The sequence below is a fragment of the Maylandia zebra genome, linkage group LG8 (genome assembly GCF_041146795.1).
Source record: "Maylandia zebra isolate NMK-2024a linkage group LG8, Mzebra_GT3a, whole genome shotgun sequence".
Classification (NCBI taxonomy): domain Eukaryota; kingdom Metazoa; phylum Chordata; class Actinopteri; order Cichliformes; family Cichlidae; genus Maylandia; species Maylandia zebra.
In genome coordinates, this window is record NC_135174.1 from 14,131,043 (window position 1) to 14,151,380 (window position 20,338).

Genomic DNA, 20,338 nt, shown 5'->3' on the forward strand with positions numbered 1-20,338 from the left:
CTTTGTTTGATGTTTGGTTGGTGCACCTGTACAGGCTATGTTACTCTGTGTTCTCCCACTCATCGGGAGTTCTACCTGATAAACGGGGCTAAAATCTGGGCTGATGCCCAGAGTTACTGCAGGAGCAATTATTCCGACCTCGCCACGATTGGCAGCCAGGATGACATGCAGAGGCTGGTGAACATGGTATCAGCCAGTGGTGTGACAGCAGAGATGTGGATCGGTCTAACACAAACAGGCCCACCAGCCTGGCTGTGGTCTGTGGGAGAAACTCAGATCAGTGATGGAGTAGTTGAATACACTAACTGGGGCAGTTTACCAAGTTCCACTGACAACTGTGGAGGGATGAGGGATGATGGGAAATGGTTCAGCGCACCCTGTACAACAACGCTTCCTTATGTATGCCAAGGTCAGTGCATTCATGGGAAAGATCATTCAAAATACACACAGCTCCTCTTTCACATAAATGTGATTGCGAATAAAATAAACTATGTTACTATGTAATTATTCATGTTCATAGATCAAAGGTCAGAAGTCAGCATGTTGTCATAAAATCATCATAAAATGTCAAAGTTTTAGCCCTTGCCCTTCGAGGAGAGTTGTGCTCTCTGAGTGATTTTGTTTAGATTTTAATCTTTCTTGTTGTAAATGTTCACAGATATTGGTTCCAGTGGGTTGTATGTTGTTTTTCAAGGGACGAGCTGGCTATATGCCCAGCAGAACTGTCGCATGAACAACAAAGACTTGGCCAGTGCGAGGAGCCAGGTGGAAAATCTGGCATTACAGCAAATAATCAATAGCGCTGCGTTGTCCTCAGTCTGGATCGGTTTGTTCAGAGATGATTGGAAATGGTCCGACCAGAGCGACAGCTCCTTCAGATACTGGGCCAGTGGTCAACCAAATTATGATGGACTCTGTACATTGTACAATCCATCTCTCAAAGGATTCATGGACAGAGGCTGTACTTACTCTCTACCCTTCATCTGCTATGAGGGTAAGAATATAATTCCACAGTGTATCATGTACCTTTTTGACTTCTCATTGTTTATTTTTATAGAGAACAAATGTATCTGTTCTCTTTAGTTACTGCCATTCTTAACATGGCAGCTTATTTAACAAATTAAATGCATGTGAATTTTATGTTCTGCCAATCAAGAAACAAAACACACCAGAACTGTTAAGGTGGAATTTAAGTCATCTTTGAACTTAAATGACTTCAGTGTGAGTGATGCCATTCTGCAGCAGGTCAGTTCTCTACTCTAAAATGTTCCATTAATGTGTCTTTTTAAAAGCTCTGATATAAGTCAAGAAGCCACTTTTACTGGATTCAGGCACTTATAATCGTAACACACTGTAACTAGCTCATGTGAATGCCTCCGTAGATCCAATCAAAGTACCAGAATGCCAAGGTTCGGTGGAGAGTCCAGCCTGATGGGAAAATTTTCCATAAGGAAGAGGAGAAGGAAATCAAGGATGCCTGTTAGAATACGACATGAAGTTTTCCTGGAGTGAAAAATTACTCACGATTTTGCATGTAGAGAATAAACAAAACTAGCCTAGCGTTAAATGAATAGAGATAAAGAGAGACTTTGCTTTACTGTTTGTTTTTAAAGTCTGCTCACATCATATTTGGAATGCTTTCATTTGGAGGGTTTTTTTAAGCATGTGGCAAATATAATATGCATATGTGATATATTAAATACTCATTAAAAGTCAGTTAAAAGTCTGTTGATTTATTACTCTGTAACCTGTAAGGGTAGACATGAACTTTCACTATTTTTTCCACATGCTGTCTTTTGTCTGAAAACATTATAATAAAGAAACATAGTGAATTACTTTGTTTGTCTTTGGGATTTGTATAAAATATTTGCATATGCCATATAGATGTCGGCACTGACAGCACGCTAGACAATGTTTATTCAAAATTTCATCAAGATTGGTCCGGGATCAAATAGGGAACATAAATACATAAGCTACGATCATTATACTATGATGATTAAAAATATTTTTTTTCCCTTCATAATATTGCATCAGCTATAACAAAATAATAAGAGAAGCTGCTCTGGAGTAAAAACAAAAGAAAGCAGTAAGACGTGGAGAAAAAAAGTGTTACTATTATCACACATTAATATCTAATCCCAGCACTGCCTAGCACTGGATCATTTCACATAATTTTCATAAATACAGCAATCTGAATACTGCTTTGGCCACTTTTCTTTATATAAGAAAATATGTGTAACTCAAGATAAAATAGTGAAAATGGCGACAGTGTTATAAGAGAGGATCTATAAGAAATATTTGAGGGAGTCTGACTGAAGAAACTAAAACATCAGCGTCTCTGGAGGAAGCCAGAAAGAAACACCTCTCATTTCATATCATGAAACTTTTTTAATGCCAAAGAAATGCGTTTTCATGGTCGTCAGCTGCTCCCACATAGAATAAAAGAAAACTGTCACGCTGTTAAAAATTTAATAAGTAAATAAAATAACAATTTAAAAAAAAAAAAAAAAAAAAAGCAATAACAATCAAGAATACTCTCATTACAGTCAGTCCCATTTTAAGGTTTATGATGACAGTGAGTGACCTCACTGCTGAAATAAGAGACAGAAAGACAAGTGGCAGGAACACAGACAGATAGAGGAGAGGTAATAAAACAAGATCATTTCAACCCCCAATGGAAATACAGTGTGTTGGTTACATCAAGTTTTTGGCACCTGTGATAGCATCTATCAATTTAGATCTTTACAACATCCTGCTCAGCTCCTCACAGCTAAATTTGTTTATAAAAATGCAAATATGTATTCCATAGGCCATCAGTAAAAACACCAACACACTATGAAATGGACAAAAAAATAGACTTTCAGAAAGGCAGAAGGACAAAAAGCAGCAACCTGCAGAAGCGCACTGTATCTTTTGCTATGAAAGATGTGGCCATCAGGTAAGAAAAAACAATTGCAATGTGATCTGGGTGCAGCTTGGTGTTAGCTCACACTAATAAATTGTCAAAAGACATTCAGAACGTGTAAATTTAGACTTCAGAATTAAATCTGCCAAGGCCTTCATGGTCAATATAATGATTTATTGGTTGGAAATTAACAAAAAGCCTTATAATTTACAAACAATAATTCTTACAAGTGTGGTGTGTGTTCTTAACACATGAAAAGATTAAAAATATTATTTCCCATTTGACCTCTCATTTAAAGTCAATAGATTCTGAAGATCACAGTGATAATAATGCTACATAGAGGTATTTAAGACTGTGTTTCTTGCAGTTATTATTGGATTGACAACATTCTAAATATCACTTCTTTGGACCTCTGACCTCTTCAGATAGTGCTTCGAATAATCAGTGTCAGTGTTTAAGTAGACAGCACAAAATTTTAAAAAGCAACGTTGATCTCAAACATTATTTCATTGTCGTAGTTTCAAAAAGTTGTGTCACTCAAGTTCAAGTAGTTCAATATTTTCAAATTCATCTTTATTGTTACCCAACAGCATGAAAGCCAGCAGTGATATGTTGTTTTCTAGGACTTGGACATGTAATCGAATTTTTCTGTGTAAAAATTATTCACAGACGTTGGCTCCGTTGGGTTGTATGTTGTTTTTCAAGAGAAAAGCTGGACTGACGCCCAACAAGATTGTCAAGTGATGAATAAAGACTTGGCCAGTGCAAGGGGAGACACTGAAACTCTGGCATTGCAGCAAATAATCAGTGACAATAACAATGGCTCGCTGTCCTCAGTCTGGATCGGTTTGTTCAGAGATGAGTGGAAATGGTCAGACCAGAGCAACAGCTCCTTCAGATACTGGGCCACTGATCAACCAAATAATGATGGAGTCTGTTCATTGTGCAGTCCTCCTCTCAAAGCACTTTGGGACAGAGGTTGTACTTACCTTAAACCATTTGTCTGTTACAATGGTAAGCATATTGAGGGTACATTTCTATTCTTTGCAAAGAGCTATTGATAAATACATCATTTCTTTGTTAGTTACTGCGTGTTCGTTATTTTAAAATGATGTCCTAAAGATGACTTGAAGACTTATAAGAAAAACCACATGCTTACTTGATTCTATGTGTAGCTTCTGCAACAACAACAAAAAGAAGCAGCACAACATCAAGCAGAAAAGCATCAGTAACTGCGAACAGAAATGTGAAGCCAATGATAAACATAAAAAATGTCATCCTTGGACTTGAGTGACTTGGCTGTGAGTGAGGCTTTTTTAAAGGAGGTCAGTTCTTTACTCAACTTTTTAAAGCTCTCCTAAAAGTCAAGGAGTCATAGTGGAGGGTTCTCAAGTATGAACGGCCCATTTAGGGTCATGCCAAAGCATCTCAATCAGATTTAAGTCTGGACTTTGACTAGACCATGAAAAAATGGACATGCTGGTGTGTTTCGGATGTTATCCTGCTGCAAAATGTTTGTGGGTGGTTCTCTATGTCAATGTTTGCTTATTGAGATCATTTAGCCTGCTTCACTTTGTCAGTGATTTCTTGATTCAGCAGGTCTGGCACTACTCAAATCTGTTTGTGGTAAATGAAATTAAACTCAGTTTTCTAAATAAAATGTGGTCAAAGTTAATTCATGATTAAACAAATACGGCGATTACTTTTCACATAGGGCCAGGTAGGTTTGAGCGTTGCACAGAAATATACAGACACCCAACAGGTTTCTTCATGAGCAATCTGCTAAACTGGGGGAGAGATGTTTCAAAGCAACAAAAACAAACACCAAACAAAAACCCCACTAGTTTTTTCTTTAAGAATATCTTTATTTCCCCTCGTAATATTGCATTAAAAAGGCTCATGAGAACAACATAATAAGAGAAGCTGATCTGGAGTAAAAACCAAAGAAGGCAGCAGTAAGTGGAGAAAAACATCAATCTGTGTCACAGGTACACTTTACATCTAATCCAGGTCTGACCTGCAGCGCTGCGTGGGACTGAATAATTGCACATCATGTTCATAAATACAACTTGCATTGTTATGGTGCTTTTAAACAGTGGTAACAATAAAGTAAAAATATAAAATACATTTATAGCAGTTGAATAACTAGATTGTATGTCTGCTAACTTTGTAAGTTAAACTTAGTGAATACAAACTAAGCCTCCAAGAAAATAAAAATAAAAATATGGCACTGGATATATTTAATTAATTTAAAATAGCCATGTATCTTCACTACATGTATAACCAGCCTGGTGCTTTAAGTACAGCATTACAGTTGTGTATGTAAAAAGCAATTTATACACATCGAGTAAACACTGAGAAGTCACAGACTTCCATGATTCTAAAATACCTGGTGTCATCGTTACAGCAGTTTTGAATTCAGATGGTAGAAAATGAAGTCACCTCAACAGTCCATCATGTTTTCTCCCCATGGCAATACTCCAAAATTCACACTAACATCCCACAGCGTTTCCCCAAACAGATCCAACAACAGAGGAGTTTTATCTTTACTTGTGTCGAAAACACACTGCAGAAATTTGCATTCATTTACTCCCTGCAATAAGGTGAAGTTAGGATCTTCCATCCTAACACTGAGATGTGTACTGGCCCCACTGTACTTTTCATTTACACGTGCACATTTCAAGTTGTTTCACTGTTAAAACCAAACTCTGCGGACCCTTTCTCGCTCCATGCACCCATCGCACAGCTAATATAAACGCACAAACATATGCATATCAGTAAAAACATCACCTCCGTTGTTATCATTTTCCAGTGGAGCTGTCTCACGAATATCATCTACCTGGCTATAAATGCCTCAGACTAAATTAAGAATAAAAACCCGCCTTTCTTCACTTCATATTGTAATGCCTGCACATGTTCCCTTCAGCATCACGTCTTCTGATTTGAATATCTACTGCTCTTTCTTGACCTTAGGTTGGCTCTCTTCCGTTTTGCTGGCCTCTGTTTGGCTTGGGCTCAGCAGCTTTAGCAGATCACGGAGGGCTTGTCTGATCTGATCACCAAACTTATGAGCGTCCTTCAAGGAGAGACGAAGAGCACAGAATAAGGAGAAGGAAGGAGAAAAAGCATTAGCATAGCGTTAAAAAACAAACAAGCAAATGAAACAAAATTGAGCCAATAAAAGATTAATGTCATATTATGCCTTTTTAAAAAATCTGAATAATAGTAAGAATAGTCATTGCATGACAAAATATAAGAATTTTAAAGGTTTACTTGTGCAGTGAACAACCATGTCTTTCTGTAAATAACTACAGGCATAAGGGAGCATAACACAATTCTAGATTTACATATGAAGTACTAAAATACACAGACATTTGACTACAAATTGACCAAAAGCATTAAACTCACAGTGTCTGGACATGAGTGTTTGCACGAGATGTGGAAGTTAATCATGTTCTCTCCCAAAACGCAGTAGGACACCCCATATCCATCATCGGCCACCTGAAAGGCACAAAAACACTTGAATCATCACCAGTCCCTTTAATCTGTATTCATGTAATCTGTCCACTAATCCAGCAGGAACTATATAGAATAAAATAAATAATTGTAGAACAATTATTTAAAGTCTGTGAAACACCGGAGGTGGTACTGACCGGTCCAAAGCCTCCTCCACAGGAGACGTACTCCGGGTGGTTATCTATGTCAAACAGCTCCACCTGCTGGATGGGAGTCTGACTTGTGGACAGCCTCCATGGCTCAGACAGAACCTGAAACACACACAAGCCACCACATCAGTTTGCTAACATCAACTCAGTGTAAGCGCTACTAGACAAAAACACGACATGGAAACAAACCTCTTTGAGGAAAGGAGACTCCACTCCGAGGTATTTGGACACCACGTAGAGGCAGAACAGATGTCTGTCAATGCCGGCTCCAGTCATAGCCAAGCGGTAAAGTAGCTGGTGCTTTTCTGTGGCAACTCGGAACAAATGTTTGCACACGTCTGCTGCCTGGTGGAGAACGACGTGGTGAAGTGACATGGCTGTGTTGTGTTTAGGTTTTATAAAACAAATCAGGAGAGGGTTTTCATGCTCTCACCTCTCCGCCCTCCAGCGCTCGGATGAAGGCGCTAGACTCGTTGGTGCAGGAGCGAACAGTCTCAGTCCTGCCCTCCCTGAACAGACGGGTCATGGAGGCTTCATATGTCAAACAGAAAGTCCCCCGTTCCTGCAACCACGCAAAACAACAACAACAGCAAAAAACAAACAACTGATTAAAGTGTACAATTGTTTCAAATGCCATGTGTTCACTTTCTGTGTTTGAGCTCTAATGTAATGAAATGTGCTATAAAAATAAATAAAGTTGTCAATCTCGTATCCTACCAGACATTTGAAGACTGATTAACACTAGTCTCACATGTCTCCAAAGAAAGTTTCAGCCTTTTTGGGTGTTTGGTTCAAACTCACTTTGTCTGTTTTGGGGTCATTAAATTAAATCATTGCCTCAAACTGAAATCACAACTTCATAAAAGTTCATTTTCAGTGCATGGAACCTTTAATTATGTATTACATATTAGATTCAATTTTAAACATCTCAAGTTAAAGAGTGGATGCGGACCATCAGAGTTATGTAACTCTGCTTTGTTTAAACAGGTTAAACTTTTGAACAGATGTCAGTCTGACCTCAAACGTTTAAACCTGCATGTGTTCTCTTTATGTTAAAGCTCATCATTGTTTTACATGTTTAGGTAAGGTATCAGATGGTAACACTGCCATTCGACTTCAGTGGAACACTCACCCTGAAGTAGGCCAATTGAAGAGCCATCTGAATGAAGCCGTCTGGACTGACTCGACACTTCTTGACTTTTCCTTTGCCAAATTCTTGGAAGGAGAAAACATGGAAGTCCACATCATCAGCCAGCGCCTGGGCCACAGCCAGAGACTGAGCGATCTGCTCTTCACACTGTCACACACACAGTGAAAAACAACATCAGTCAAAACTGAGATATGTATAACCTCTGCATGATCTATAACCCCATAAGAGCTGCAGTTTTGGAGATGCTCTGACCCAGTCGCTTAGCTAGCACATTTTGGCCCTTATCAAACTCTCTGAAATCCTTATGCTTGCCCATTTTTGTACTTCTAACAAATCATCTTACAGGATAAAATGTTCACATTCTCATTGCCATGAGTCATGATGAAGAGATAATCAGTGTTATTCACTCCACCTGTCAGTGATCATAATGTTATCCCTGAATTTCTTGTACTTTCTTGTTTCCGTCTTTATGACAATAGCTTGCTTCATTTAGGAAAATGTTTAATGGAAAAATTTCAACACAGAACTAACTTCTGGAGGGATTTCCCAGCTGAGCTTCACTGGTCGGGGCAGGGATGGATCCACGTCTCCTTTACAGTGACCTTCTGCGTTGTAACCGAGCTGGAAGCTGTCAGTGGCCAGAGTGTACTGGAAACACACAAACGCATCTAAAATTATAGCTACTCAGAGCAACATAACAACATTCCAGGTTTTCTTTTGTATTCCTTACCTCCCACACGTGTGCCAGCACCGGCGCATCAGCCCAGGAGTGCTCTGCATTGATGCCATTTTTCCCGTTCTTGTAGTAAACAACTGTGAAGGACTTGTCAAACCACCTGCATGGCAACCAATAATAACAGATCACTACAGGAAAATCTCCACCAAGTCAACAGCAGAGCAACAATAACTTGATGACAAATTCATAACACAGTGAATATTTTAGTGTAAAAGTACCTGTCATAACATTTCCCGTGCAACAGAGATTTGGCGTAGCGGTCTAAACTGGCTGCTGGGTCATCTCCCATCATGCCCTGCTCTTCGTCATCTAGTGTCACAAAGAACGCGGCCTTCTCGATGCAATCCAAAGAGCGTTTATTGATCCCGCTGCTGAAATACTTGGTCCTGGCCTTAGCCCAGGGAACTCTAGTGATTATAGACATTTACATTAGAATTACAGTGTGGTGTATGTTGCAGGTAATGTAAACAATCAAACTGACCTGTCTCCAGCAGTCAAGGCCCCAAGTTTGGCCTCCCCTTTGGAAGGAGGTGAAGGGTCATCTAGGATCCTCTGAATCTGGAATTCAATCTCCCTCGGAGACAGAAGTCTGCCTGCCTGGTACACCCTGAGACGAAAGTAGCGCCCTCTGTGGTAAACCACAATGTAGTCACTGTCCTGCCAATGCTGGACGGTATCTTTGGATAGAAAAGAAGAAAGAAGATGGTAAAAGACAAAGTGGACATACTGTGGTGTAAAACAGTGATGAATTTAGTGAAGATAATGAGGTGGGATGTGAAAATGTTGATGGTGGGAAGGTGCTGTAAAAAACCCCACAATGTCAGGGAAATACATACATAAGATGATAGACTTAACTTACAGGTTAAGGTGTCTTGTGTCCCTAAAATAAATGCATTTTCTAAACCTTTCTTTTTTTCCAAAGTAGTCTAAAGGCCTGATCAGATTTTGGTTTATTATGCTTGTGCTGGTGCATTATGTGTTAATTACCATGTAGTCCCGTGTTTTATATGCGGTACCAGCCAACAGCAACAAAAAAAATGCTGGGCTTTTTTCCCCTCGTGGGTCCTCTCTCTTTGTTGTCGTCACTTATTTCTGTGGGAAAACATATTTGCTCCTCATATTTTCTACTTCTTTTTACACCTCCATTGCAATAGTTTAAACAATCTCCTCCAGGGAGTCTGAGTCCTTATAATGAGATGGTGATGATTATTCTCTCACTGATAAATTTGAAAACTGCAGTGAAAAAGTCACCACAAATGCACAGGAGCATTCAACAGGCCAATAACAATAGTTGCTGCCTGTGTCAATGTGGTATATAGTTACACCTTTGTTGAGGTACACATCAAGTTTATGGCGTAGGGTCTCAGTGTAGCTAAAATCCCCAGTAACACTGTAACATAGATGAATTCACAACAACCCAGCACACCATTCTAAATATTTCAGGTCTTGTCCAATGCAAACTGAATGCACATGGTGTGAGATGATCAGGATGTTGCCATGAGCATCTAAAAAGATGTTGTAAAAAGACTGCAAAGCTAAACCATCATTATCATACATGACTGGAACACCTGGCTTCACTGAATTCATGCCACGTGTAGGGCAAAGCACAACTTCACTAATTAGGTTTACAATGACCTAACCTAAGCCAGGCTGTGACTGAGAACAACTGCAAAAAATGTAGTCAAATTTGAGCCTGCATGCTTGAGTGCAATTGCAATAATAAAAGCAGGAATGAAATTTGGGTTTCTTTACACTATGATCTGTAACTTGAAATGACTGACAGAGTGATCGTCATATATCATGATGCCCAAACACAAACTATTGCATATGAAACAAGAATTCTTGTCAATTTTAAATAGTTTTTTTTCCTTTTTACTTTTTTGGAGGCATTTAGAGATCTAAAAAAATTTGGGGCCAGTTGAGTAAGAATATAAATACTACCTGTTAGTATTCCAGGGATTCGACAAGTGTCAAACATCCGCTCAAACTGATAGGAACAGCAAGGAACTGCAGACCTCAGCAACCACTGAGTAGAATAAGAGAAGTATGCACCAGACCAGGAACAGTATAGGGAAGAAGGAGGAAGAGGAAACAAAGGTTGATAGAAAGGAAGTGTTGGGAAGAGAAGAAGGAAAAAAAATGAGAAAACAAAACGTGTGGGCAGGAAGGGGGAAAAAGGCATTAGTTTAAGACAGCGTCTCTCCAGAAACCCAGACAGACCTGAGATGAAACCAGCAGGCGAGAGGAGATTGATGAGAGATGACAGGATGAGCTGTTCAGCAGAGACATTGTGACTCAGTGAATCAGAGACGCCTTACTTGAACCACACAAACATACAAACACACACTGACACAATTTTCTATCCCATGCTTAAACTCCAGAGGCTTCAGACACCTTCAGTATGCCTCATCATTGCTGAAGGGGAGGTGTGTTAGCAATGCTCGCTATGATGTCTGAAAATGGAGCAGACTTCACATTCAGACATTTCTGTGGATGCTGTTGACGCGTGCATGCTGCTCAGTCTCTTTACCCGTCTCCTCTCCAGGAATGCGTGTGGTGTTGAATATCCTCTCACACTGAGCAGCACACAGAGGAATGACAGTGCCTGGTATACGACTCTGGGAAACGGAGAGGAGAAGACGAAGGCGAGGGCACGTGGAGAAGAACAGAAGAAAGCCATGGAAGAAACGTAGGGCCAGGGAAAAGGAGGGGATTTTTATTTTTTTTTAAGAGTGAGAGGGAAACAGGGAGGTAAATAAAGAAAAATCAAGCAAGTAAAAGAGAGATTGAAAAGGATACAAAAGGAAGGGGTAAAAGATGAGTATGGTATGATAACATAAGGGAAATGTCTTTACAAAAAAAAAAATAAAATGCATGGAGATACAAGGCACATAAACGCTGATGGATAGATGAATGAAAGAATTAATGCTACACACACACACACCACATACTGATGGCCTCATGCGCCCACTCTATTCTACATATTACATAATACACTGATGTTTGAAAATAACATTAAAATATGAGACATCCAGTTAACAAGCCATCTGTTGCCATAGCACGAAGATAAGAAAAATGAATGCTATCATATATACGTAGCAGCAGGGGTGGACTGGTGGCTTAACTCACAGGTTTGAGCTCTTCTTTGTTGAGTTTGCGGCGGTAAAGGAAGAACGAATGGATGCTGTTGCCGGCCCTGGCTGCCTGGATGGGAGTTGGAGTCACATACAAGAAGTCCTGCGGAGAAAATGAACAGATACAGAAAGTAAGGATCATCCAGACAAAATGATCCCTGAGTACATCTAGGATTAAAAGGTGACAGGTTTGAGGTTATGGAGAGGTTTACATTAGAAATACTGATTTGCTGGCACCATGCCCTAATTAAAAACACAGAGAAATATGACGTGGAGAAAGTACCCACGTCATATTTCTCTAAAAACAGTGACACCAACATGGTCTTCAGGGGGCAATACTTGTGATGGCAAAAAATTCTGGCTGTCCCTCTATGAACCTGGCTCTGCTGGAGATTTCTTCCTGTTAAAAGCGAGTTTTTTCCTCCCACTGTCTCCAAGTACTTGCTCATAAGGGATGGTCTGATTTTTGGGTCTTTACCTTACAACGTAGAGAGCCTTGGCAGTCAGTGATTTTATTGTCTGCATTTTTGCAAATGCTCTCTACACCACTGTTTGACTATTCAGACAAGGTTTGCTTATATATGATTTGTACACAGGACCTAGGAACAAAAAACTCTGAGTAAAAAACATCTTGTCTTTTGAACAAAGATTCTTCATATTCATTCAGTTACTCATTTTTAGAGATTAAACGCTCATCACTGTATTTTCATTCCTGAGCAATGCAAAAAAGCGATGCTGGCTTGGCAAAAACTTTATGTAGTGCGGATCTTGGCTATTATCCTTTAATATGTTTAATAGCGCAGAAAAATGAAAATCTATTGGCTTGCTCAAAATACCAACTTTTATTCAATCCAAAGTTAGGGTCATCGTCTCTTAGAGCAGAAATATCTTCAAGAAACTTAATGCAGTAACACTTTCTTACCATGCCATAGTAGTTACTGTTGACCATGATTGGGCTTCGACCCCGGAGGTAGACATATTCCTCCCACCAGTCACTGACCTGAAAGCAAAAGTGACTGCATATTCACACAAGCTAAATAATTCAGACCACAGATATACATTGTTAATGGAATTTGAAATTTTCTCTTAATGGCTTTGCTTTGGCCACACCTTACCAGATCACTGTGACCAACCACTTACATAGTTTGAAGCCCAGAGAGCTTTGAGTTTGAGGTACCACTGCAGGCGGTTACCAAGGCTGCTCTCAAACTCTGCGGCCAGCTTGGTCATGCGTTCATACTCTTTATCATCCATCAGCGGACGCACTGATTCCAAGTACTAAATGAAACAGGTAACGTGATAAAAAAAAAAAATGTTATATGAGCACAAACATATCTAATTCTGTCGATACAATACAAAAATTATTTTTCTATTCCTCCTTTGCTCATTGTGGATTAATATAAACCTTGTTGTTGTTTTTTTACTAAATTCTCAACTAGCTAAAAAAAACAAAAATAAAAAACTGAAAACAAATGATGAATGTGATAAAAGAACCATCTGTTTTATGGTCAGTGATCAGCATGTTATCATTTCCTCTGCTTCATGTGACATCTCACCCTCTTGACTGTGTCCTTGATGGTGGGCACAGGGAGATTTGGCAGCGAACCCTGATAGCTGTAGAGCAGCGGCTTTCTGCCAGAAAAGATGCGCACCAGCGCCTGACATAGACACACAAGGACAGACGCACTGTAAATATGAATGCACATCACACCTATATGACTCACAGTAGTTGGTTTGGATTTGAATCCAGTAATTTACACAAGTATTTCACAAGATAAAAATGCCGTGTAAAATAAATAAACATTCAATTTTTATGCTAAATAATGAGGGCCTCTAAACTTAGATTCAAAGCAAAGCTGTAAATAAAAATGCTTTATTCTAATGCATAAAAATATCATATAAACTTGGTATGATAGAGGGACACCTGATATTTTAGGAGATCTAAAACCAGATGGACAGTGGAAGGTAGTTATGTCACACTGGGAAGTGGAAAAACTGAAGAAAAAGTACTGACCACCCAGATTTTGGTGGTGGTGGACATCTTGCCATGCTGCTCGAACATCCAGCGGTGGTAGGAGAGGAGCTGCTTGAGGCACAGGCGCATAGTGAAGATGAGCATTAGCCAAAGCATGGTGCTGAAGAGCACTGCTGACACCACTGCCTGGCACTGCGTACTCATCGACTGGCTGGAAATGATGTGTGTGTGAAATAAAATGAGACAAAAAGAAGATGAGTGAACAAGACTCGAGTACAAGACAGTACGAAAGCTTCAGATGCTGCAGTGAAGAAAGAAGATGGACACGTTTAATATTTAAGACAAAAGCGGGCTAGAAAGAAAAAAGAAAATTCATGTTGATTTAGCTTCAGGCTACAGGTTCCACCAACTATATTTTTATTACAAGCATTTTTGTTTATTGAAAACAGACAAGAAAAAAACATAGATCTCTGTTTAGCAGGGAGACACAATCTCATTGCCTTAAAGTGTGCTTATAGTTGTAGTGAACCCATTACAACTCAAACAAAAAACGTGGGTTTTTTTTTTGTCAATCTGACCAAAAACTAGAGAAACATTACATTTGCACTCATATGCAGAGCTTTTTGGAACTTATGCAAGTGTGTCATAGATGGTTGCCATTTTTATTGAATCACAGTAAAACTAAAGTATTAATTCTGTTTATTTAATAACTAATAAGAAAACATTCATTCATTAATTCGGGTTTGAGTTCGGGTCTTAGGAGGGTTAAAGGAGTCATGAGGTATGTTACCTGACTGGCAGGTGCTCCTGTATCTTGGCTATGAGTCCCATTGAAGGGTCTGAGCGAGTGTACATAGTAGCCAGGATTGCGATGACCACAAACAGCCAGGATGACGGACTAGCAGGATACACTCCTGTTATCACACTGTTCTGGTAGAGTGAGAGAAAAAACATGTTATTCTCTCTTTGTAGTCATTTCACTGACATGCTGTACAAAAATTCACTTATAATTAAGGTGCAGATTAGATAAATGTTCAACTATGAATGGCTAAATTAGATCCAGCTCGGTTTCACACTGGATTTATAAAAAATATTACCAGTAATTAAACTGGAAATTTAAGCCTCGAAAAGGTGAGTGTCCAACAGTAAAATGCTACCACATCAAAACAACTTCAGTAATTATTCATAGCGCCTCTGAAAGAGCGTGATCAAAGTGAAGACAAAATAAAGAAAGTCAAACACTCACTTCTGAAGCGTGTGCAGTAATGTGTTGTGTTCATCGCTGACAATTAAACCCACATGAAAAAAAAAAACTTGCTCAAAGCAAAACTAAAAATAACTGTTATACAAAGACAAACATAATGAGACTAAAATGAAAACAAAACCACAGGGTGAAAGCCACTCTGACATTTAACTGCAGCTCAGATGCACGTGCTACTGTAATGAGTTAAGGAACCACTGTAATACGAAAAGAGGAAGAATGATGCCAACAATGTTTTAGGGACATGCCGCTTAACACGAACAAAGATACCTTAATTCTGACGATACGCTTCTTCCATGAACGCATGCCAGAGAGGTAGATCTCAGTGAGGGCCTGATGGGACAGCTGCAGATCAATGCCATCTGGGGTAACGGTGAATTGAAAAGCGACGGCTTGGTGGGCTTCTGCCATGATCACTGTGCACAGTGAACCTGAAATAAAGACGGAGCAGAGGAGAGGAAAGGTTTTCTTTAACCAACAATTTAGAAAAGTCATCTGACACCCTAGAGGCCAGAGAACCGAGTGTTTAGACACAAGAACAAGAACACGTGTGGAAAATGACCAACCTCAGGCGAAATTAGACATCAGGCGAAAGAATGCAACATTCCAGGTGCCAACTTTTAAAACAGGCACACAAGAACAAAAACCTGTTTAAATATCTAACAGGTTTTCCAGATAAACAGGATCAGCGAAATTCTGTTAACTTTGGGCAAATTCAAATTCTGTGCTTTTCCATTCCAGAAAGGCTTAAAAACCTGCTACCTGACACGTTGTCCCCTCCTGCAGAGCCTGAAGGAACTGTTAATCATTATATGACTAACGTCAAAGCACATATCTGTTTTACAAGGACATAATAATAACATGCTTTTATCATTAATCTGTTACCTAGAGAGGAACTGTGCCTGATTATAACTGAGCTTTGTGGACATTAAGCCACTGATAACCTGGCAGTTAAAACATCTGTTCATTACTGTAGTAATCACTGTTTAAATATGTATGTATGAAGCTTTAAACACTAATAAACTAGCAATCTTATGTGATGCTGTGATCGACCGCACTGATAGAAATTCACGTCACAATCAGTGTGCTGCTGACTATGTGAATGTGTGAATGAGTCCGAACTATGAATGAACAGAGGGCAATGAATGAAAAGCAACAGTGTGAACTTTCTGACTCAATCTACTACTTTCTTTTTTTAAGATAAAGGTCATGACCTACACTGGCATGCATTCATATTTCTGCTCCACTAAATTGAAATATGGCCTCTATGCTCTGTAATGCAATGGCAACTTGTGGTATTGGAACTTTTCTTGGTAAACATACTTGGAGTTGATACAGTTGACAAGCTGATTCCACTTCACTCATGTGAAAGAGGTCATGAAGAATTATATTAAAATTTTATCACAGGAAAAAGCGTCATTGTTGCAACAAATAAGGTTAAGAAAGAGAGACGCTGGAAGAAAAGAGTTTGGCAAATTTGCAAACAAACATAATTATTTTACTATTTTTCTGCAAAGCTCTGAACTGCAGCATCATTGCTGTACTGCTCAATGGATTTCCATGAATCTATGCTCATAGTGAATAAAAGCTACTTTTAGGGTCACCACAGTGGGCAGCTCCACATGTTTGATTTGGCAGATTTTTACACCGGATGCTTTCCCTGACGCAATCCCCCAAAGGGATTTGTGTCTCCTCCCAGAATTCAACCAATCTGATCCTTCACTTGTTAGGAAAATATGTAACAACTACATGTAACAGCCACTCAATTTACAGCCCATTTTAATCCACAACTCTGAACACATGCAATTCAGCATAAATCACCAAAGCGGTCTGGCCTTGACACTGAACCCTCCGGCTTCAGGCTCAACAAACCTTACTAAGCTATTGCTTTTACTTTAAAGTACACCCCATAGGTGAGGAGTTGCAAATGTAAATCACCATAAAAGACCTGATTGAGGCATTACCCTTTGTAGCAATAACAAATTAAAGCATCTGCCAGATAAATATTAGATTAACTGCTAACAAGTCCTTGGCTATGAGATTTAGCTATCCAGGGGTACATTACAACAACCAGGACATGTACAAGGAACATCTCCACTGCTGCTTTCTTTAACATCAACTGGCCCCCTTAAACCAGTAAACGGAAAACAGATTGCAGCAGTAACCTCTACACATCGTGAACTGTGATATTTCTCATGTGTAACTTGGTTACAGCAGCTGCTGGGCCCTGAAGGTGGTAGCGAATGAAGTGAAGATGATTCATCAGACTGAAAATGAGTTAGCAGAACACTTATGCTAAGCTGAACACATCCATCATGTGCATTTGAGGATTTTTAAAGACAAGTTCAAAATAACTCCTTTCAAATGCAAAGTGAGCTTGAAACTTGATTTGATGTTTGATGGGGGAGGTGCTGACCGGCTGCTGATGTTATTGGATATTTCTAAAGCAATTACTGATTCTCTTCACAAAGGGAATTGATTTTCCTCCACAAAAAAGGTTATGGATAATGCCCTGAGGTACAGTGACTGTCACACTGGAATGCATCCCTGTGGAAGCTACACCTACTGCATCTCTAATACAAAACACATGATTTTCACACCATCACTAGACCCCAGTGAGGTGATGAGCTTTATGTCATATCTAGAATATCTGCAGTACTCTAAAAAGCTGCACCTGTTTTACTTCAGCTCCTTTTTGTCAGGGACAACAGAGGCACAGCACACCTGCTCAGGTCATATCTGAGGCACGTGCCATGAGGGAGCCTTTTTATGCGGGTCCCGCTAGATTTGATATCAATATCTCACTGACTAGACTAAAACTTTTGAGAGCTTAAGGTGTACTCAGGTGTGTATTAATCCTTTTAATTCCTATTATCAGATGCTGACACAGCGTAACAACAGCATTTTGATCAACTTAAAGATATCGTTTAATTTATACAAGTAACAGATAAGGGGTATAATGAGCTGTGATAAGATAAGTTGCTTTATCTATGAACTAAACCAGAAAAAAATGGCAAACACTGCCAGCAGATGAAATCAGACAGAAAAAGAAGAACTAGGCAGGGCTAGTGAAAACTAGGTGAAAGGTAAACACCAACACCACTGAGGAATTTACACCACAACAAAGTATAAGCAAACTGCATTAAGGTTGGTTAAGCATAAGAATGCCCATTGCACCAGACCACAGACGCATGTTTCGGGTTGTGAAAATAAAGGTTGTTGCTCATTAACTTTGAGAGAATGACTTTTGTGCACAGGGGCACACTTGTGCTCAGAAAACGGCTATGAGGTTCAAGAAAAGATCAAGAGCCGTTGGATTCTTGGTGTTTCTACAAGCTCAGCTTATCTCGACTAAACATTTCCTGTCTGTATGATGAGTAACAAGAAGAAAAAGAAAAAGAAAAAAAAAGAGAAAAAAAACACAAACCCTGTGCTTTACACAACTCTGGTGAACATGACACCATGCCATATTGGGTTTAACTTCAGTACATGTGTTTAGTGTATAATCATGTTGGCTTTAACCTTGGTGAATGTGTATAGTGACTACAAGAACTGAAAGTGTCATCATTATGTGCACATTTTTCAGGAACTCAAAAACACTTTAACTGAAAATGTGAAGCACTGTATCTTCTGTGTTATTGCACACAAATATCCTGCAGAACATCAACAACCGACCATCAGCCAAGCTTATATGCTGGCTCTTCTCACTTGCCCATGTTTTCATTTGGACAGATATTAAAAATTAAAGGTCTGTAATGTAATGTAAAATCTGGTATTGTTAAACAGACTGAAGTAATCCAGCTTAACAACAATTTTAAGACGTGATGTCAGACAGATATGCACAGTGCAGGTTTGAATATCAAAAAATGCAATGAAAATTTATTTCATAAAACTAAGAGCTTCTTGTTGTGAAAACACTGGTCTCTTATAAGCTTGACATTCCAAGCCAAGATCCTTTTTTAAATGACTTCATTAGACTCTATGATGCTTTGATGGGATCTACAACTCAATCCACGAAAAATCAACCTGCGCTTCCACTTGAGCCCCTCAGATTCAGCTCCTTTTTTGTACAATAGCTGTGGTATATTCAATAAAGCCAGTTAACATTTGATATCAAAATGTAGGTAAGAATGGTACCTTTAAAACATCTGCCCAGAATGCACTTTTTGATGTTTAGTCCAGTAAACTATATAATACAGATAATGCAGCTAAAGCATGCAGGGTACCAATGATTTTTTTCCCCTGTTGCTTTATGTCACAGACATTAAACTGGTACAGACTTTCTGCTGAAAACTGTGATAAATCCCATGACATTGATGCTCACAGTTACAGAAAAAGCATGCTGAACAGAAGACCGTGACACTTAAGGCGGCTGTTAAATTTATTTTTTCAGATTTGTTTGATGTCATATAGCATGACTAACTAGATATGTAGCATTACTTTGTTATAAAGTCTTCCACAAAAGAGGGAATGTGAGGGCCCATACTTCGACATCACCAGTCTAATACGCTTGTACATCATAAGCTCACTTGAGATTGACCCGAAGTTCAACTGAGCCACTGTGGTTTCCAGATATGACTAAGCAGAGGTGTACATGTGAGGCAGAAAACTTACGAATGGAAGCAGCTCATTCCCAAACTCTGGATGGGAACATCAAGCTGTGCACTCTGCCGCCGATATGCGAAATATGTTTAAGATAACATGTCAACAAAGCGATTAACTGTGGAGATAACAATCTGGCGCATACGGAAACCGAAAAGAAATGCGTTATCAAAGATGTATAACATTTCAATAACCATAACAATAACAAAAAAGATACGTCCTGCTTAAACAAAGTAAAATCCAATTCACAGCAGTAACAGTAAAAAAAAAAAAAAAATACAAATATATATATGGTACGTTTTTTAATAATTATCGAAATTATTTCTGAAAGCGTTATGTTCCTGTTAGCTATAACCACAGTAAGGCAAGTGGTGACGGTTAAAGCCAGCTAGTGTTTTGCCCAAGTGCAGCAGGTTTGAAAATTAACGTTAGCCGTGGCTAGTGCTCGCTAGCAGAGCACCCAGCCCTTCATGGAGTTGAGGACATAGAAACGGCTGCTGATGGTGCATGTTAACAGTGCTAACAAAGATGCGACCTTTTGTCTCCTCTTTGCAACACACTAAAAGCACCGTCAAAAGCTTGTTAAACATACCTGTTACTCCTAACGGATGTCAAAATTCCAGAAATCTCTGAGAAGCAGGAACCGACGGCTAACTTTCGACGTCGCACAAGCACCCGGTAACCGCTACAGTAGGGTCTAGAAAACCACCTCTCCCTCCGCCTCTTCCTCTTCGCGGGTGTACTACATTGATGCTCGCTTTATGAGCTGATGTTGCCTTTAAGGACTGTGGTAAATTTCACGACAACGCTTTGAGAGTAACGCCCATAATACCTGAGCGATGAGGCAATGCCAATCTTCTTAAACAAAATGCCGAGAGTAGGAGTTTTTGTGAAATGTTAACGTTTTTAA

The 20,338-nt window shown here is 39.3% G+C and overlaps 2 protein-coding genes across 4 annotated transcripts; one reads left to right on the forward strand and one right to left on the reverse strand.

The window, feature by feature from the left end:
* LOC143419835 (secretory phospholipase A2 receptor-like) lies at positions 1–1,767 on the forward strand. Its single transcript, XM_076887435.1, has 4 exons — positions 1–409; positions 659–994; positions 1,157–1,245; positions 1,383–1,767. Exons 1-4 carry the CDS (start codon positions 10–12, stop codon positions 1,482–1,484), a joined length of 927 nt encoding a protein of 308 aa, XP_076743550.1. The 5' UTR covers positions 1–9; the 3' UTR covers positions 1,485–1,767.
* Positions 1,768–4,746: 2,979 nt separating this feature from the next.
* On the reverse strand, positions 4,747–20,236 carry LOC101464009 (carnitine O-palmitoyltransferase 1, liver isoform). 3 transcript variants are annotated; one of them, XM_004571390.5, is made up of 19 exons: positions 20,021–20,216; positions 15,097–15,257; positions 14,356–14,495; positions 13,605–13,776; positions 13,147–13,248; positions 12,731–12,868; positions 12,513–12,590; positions 11,586–11,693; positions 10,398–10,482; positions 8,938–9,133; positions 8,675–8,863; positions 8,451–8,556; positions 8,252–8,368; positions 7,703–7,867; positions 7,004–7,132; positions 6,760–6,915; positions 6,559–6,672; positions 6,314–6,406; positions 4,747–5,981 (listed from the first exon to the last, which is right to left on the reverse strand). In XM_004571390.5, exons 2-19 carry the CDS (start codon positions 15,235–15,237, stop codon positions 5,856–5,858), a joined length of 2,355 nt encoding a protein of 784 aa, XP_004571447.3. In that variant the 5' UTR covers positions 15,238–15,257; positions 20,021–20,216; the 3' UTR covers positions 4,747–5,855. The 3 variants fall into 3 exon arrangements, with proteins under 3 accessions (XP_004571447.3, XP_004571446.3, XP_076743551.1); XM_004571389.5 differs by lacking the exon at positions 10,398–10,482 and adding an exon at positions 10,987–11,074 and having other exon boundaries at positions 20,021–20,213; XM_076887436.1 differs by lacking the exons at positions 4,747–5,981; positions 6,314–6,406; positions 6,559–6,672; ... (5 more) ...; positions 8,675–8,863; positions 10,398–10,482 and adding exons at positions 9,444–9,548; positions 10,987–11,074 and having other exon boundaries at positions 9,031–9,133; positions 20,021–20,236.
* Between the last annotated feature and the right edge of the window lie 102 nt (positions 20,237–20,338).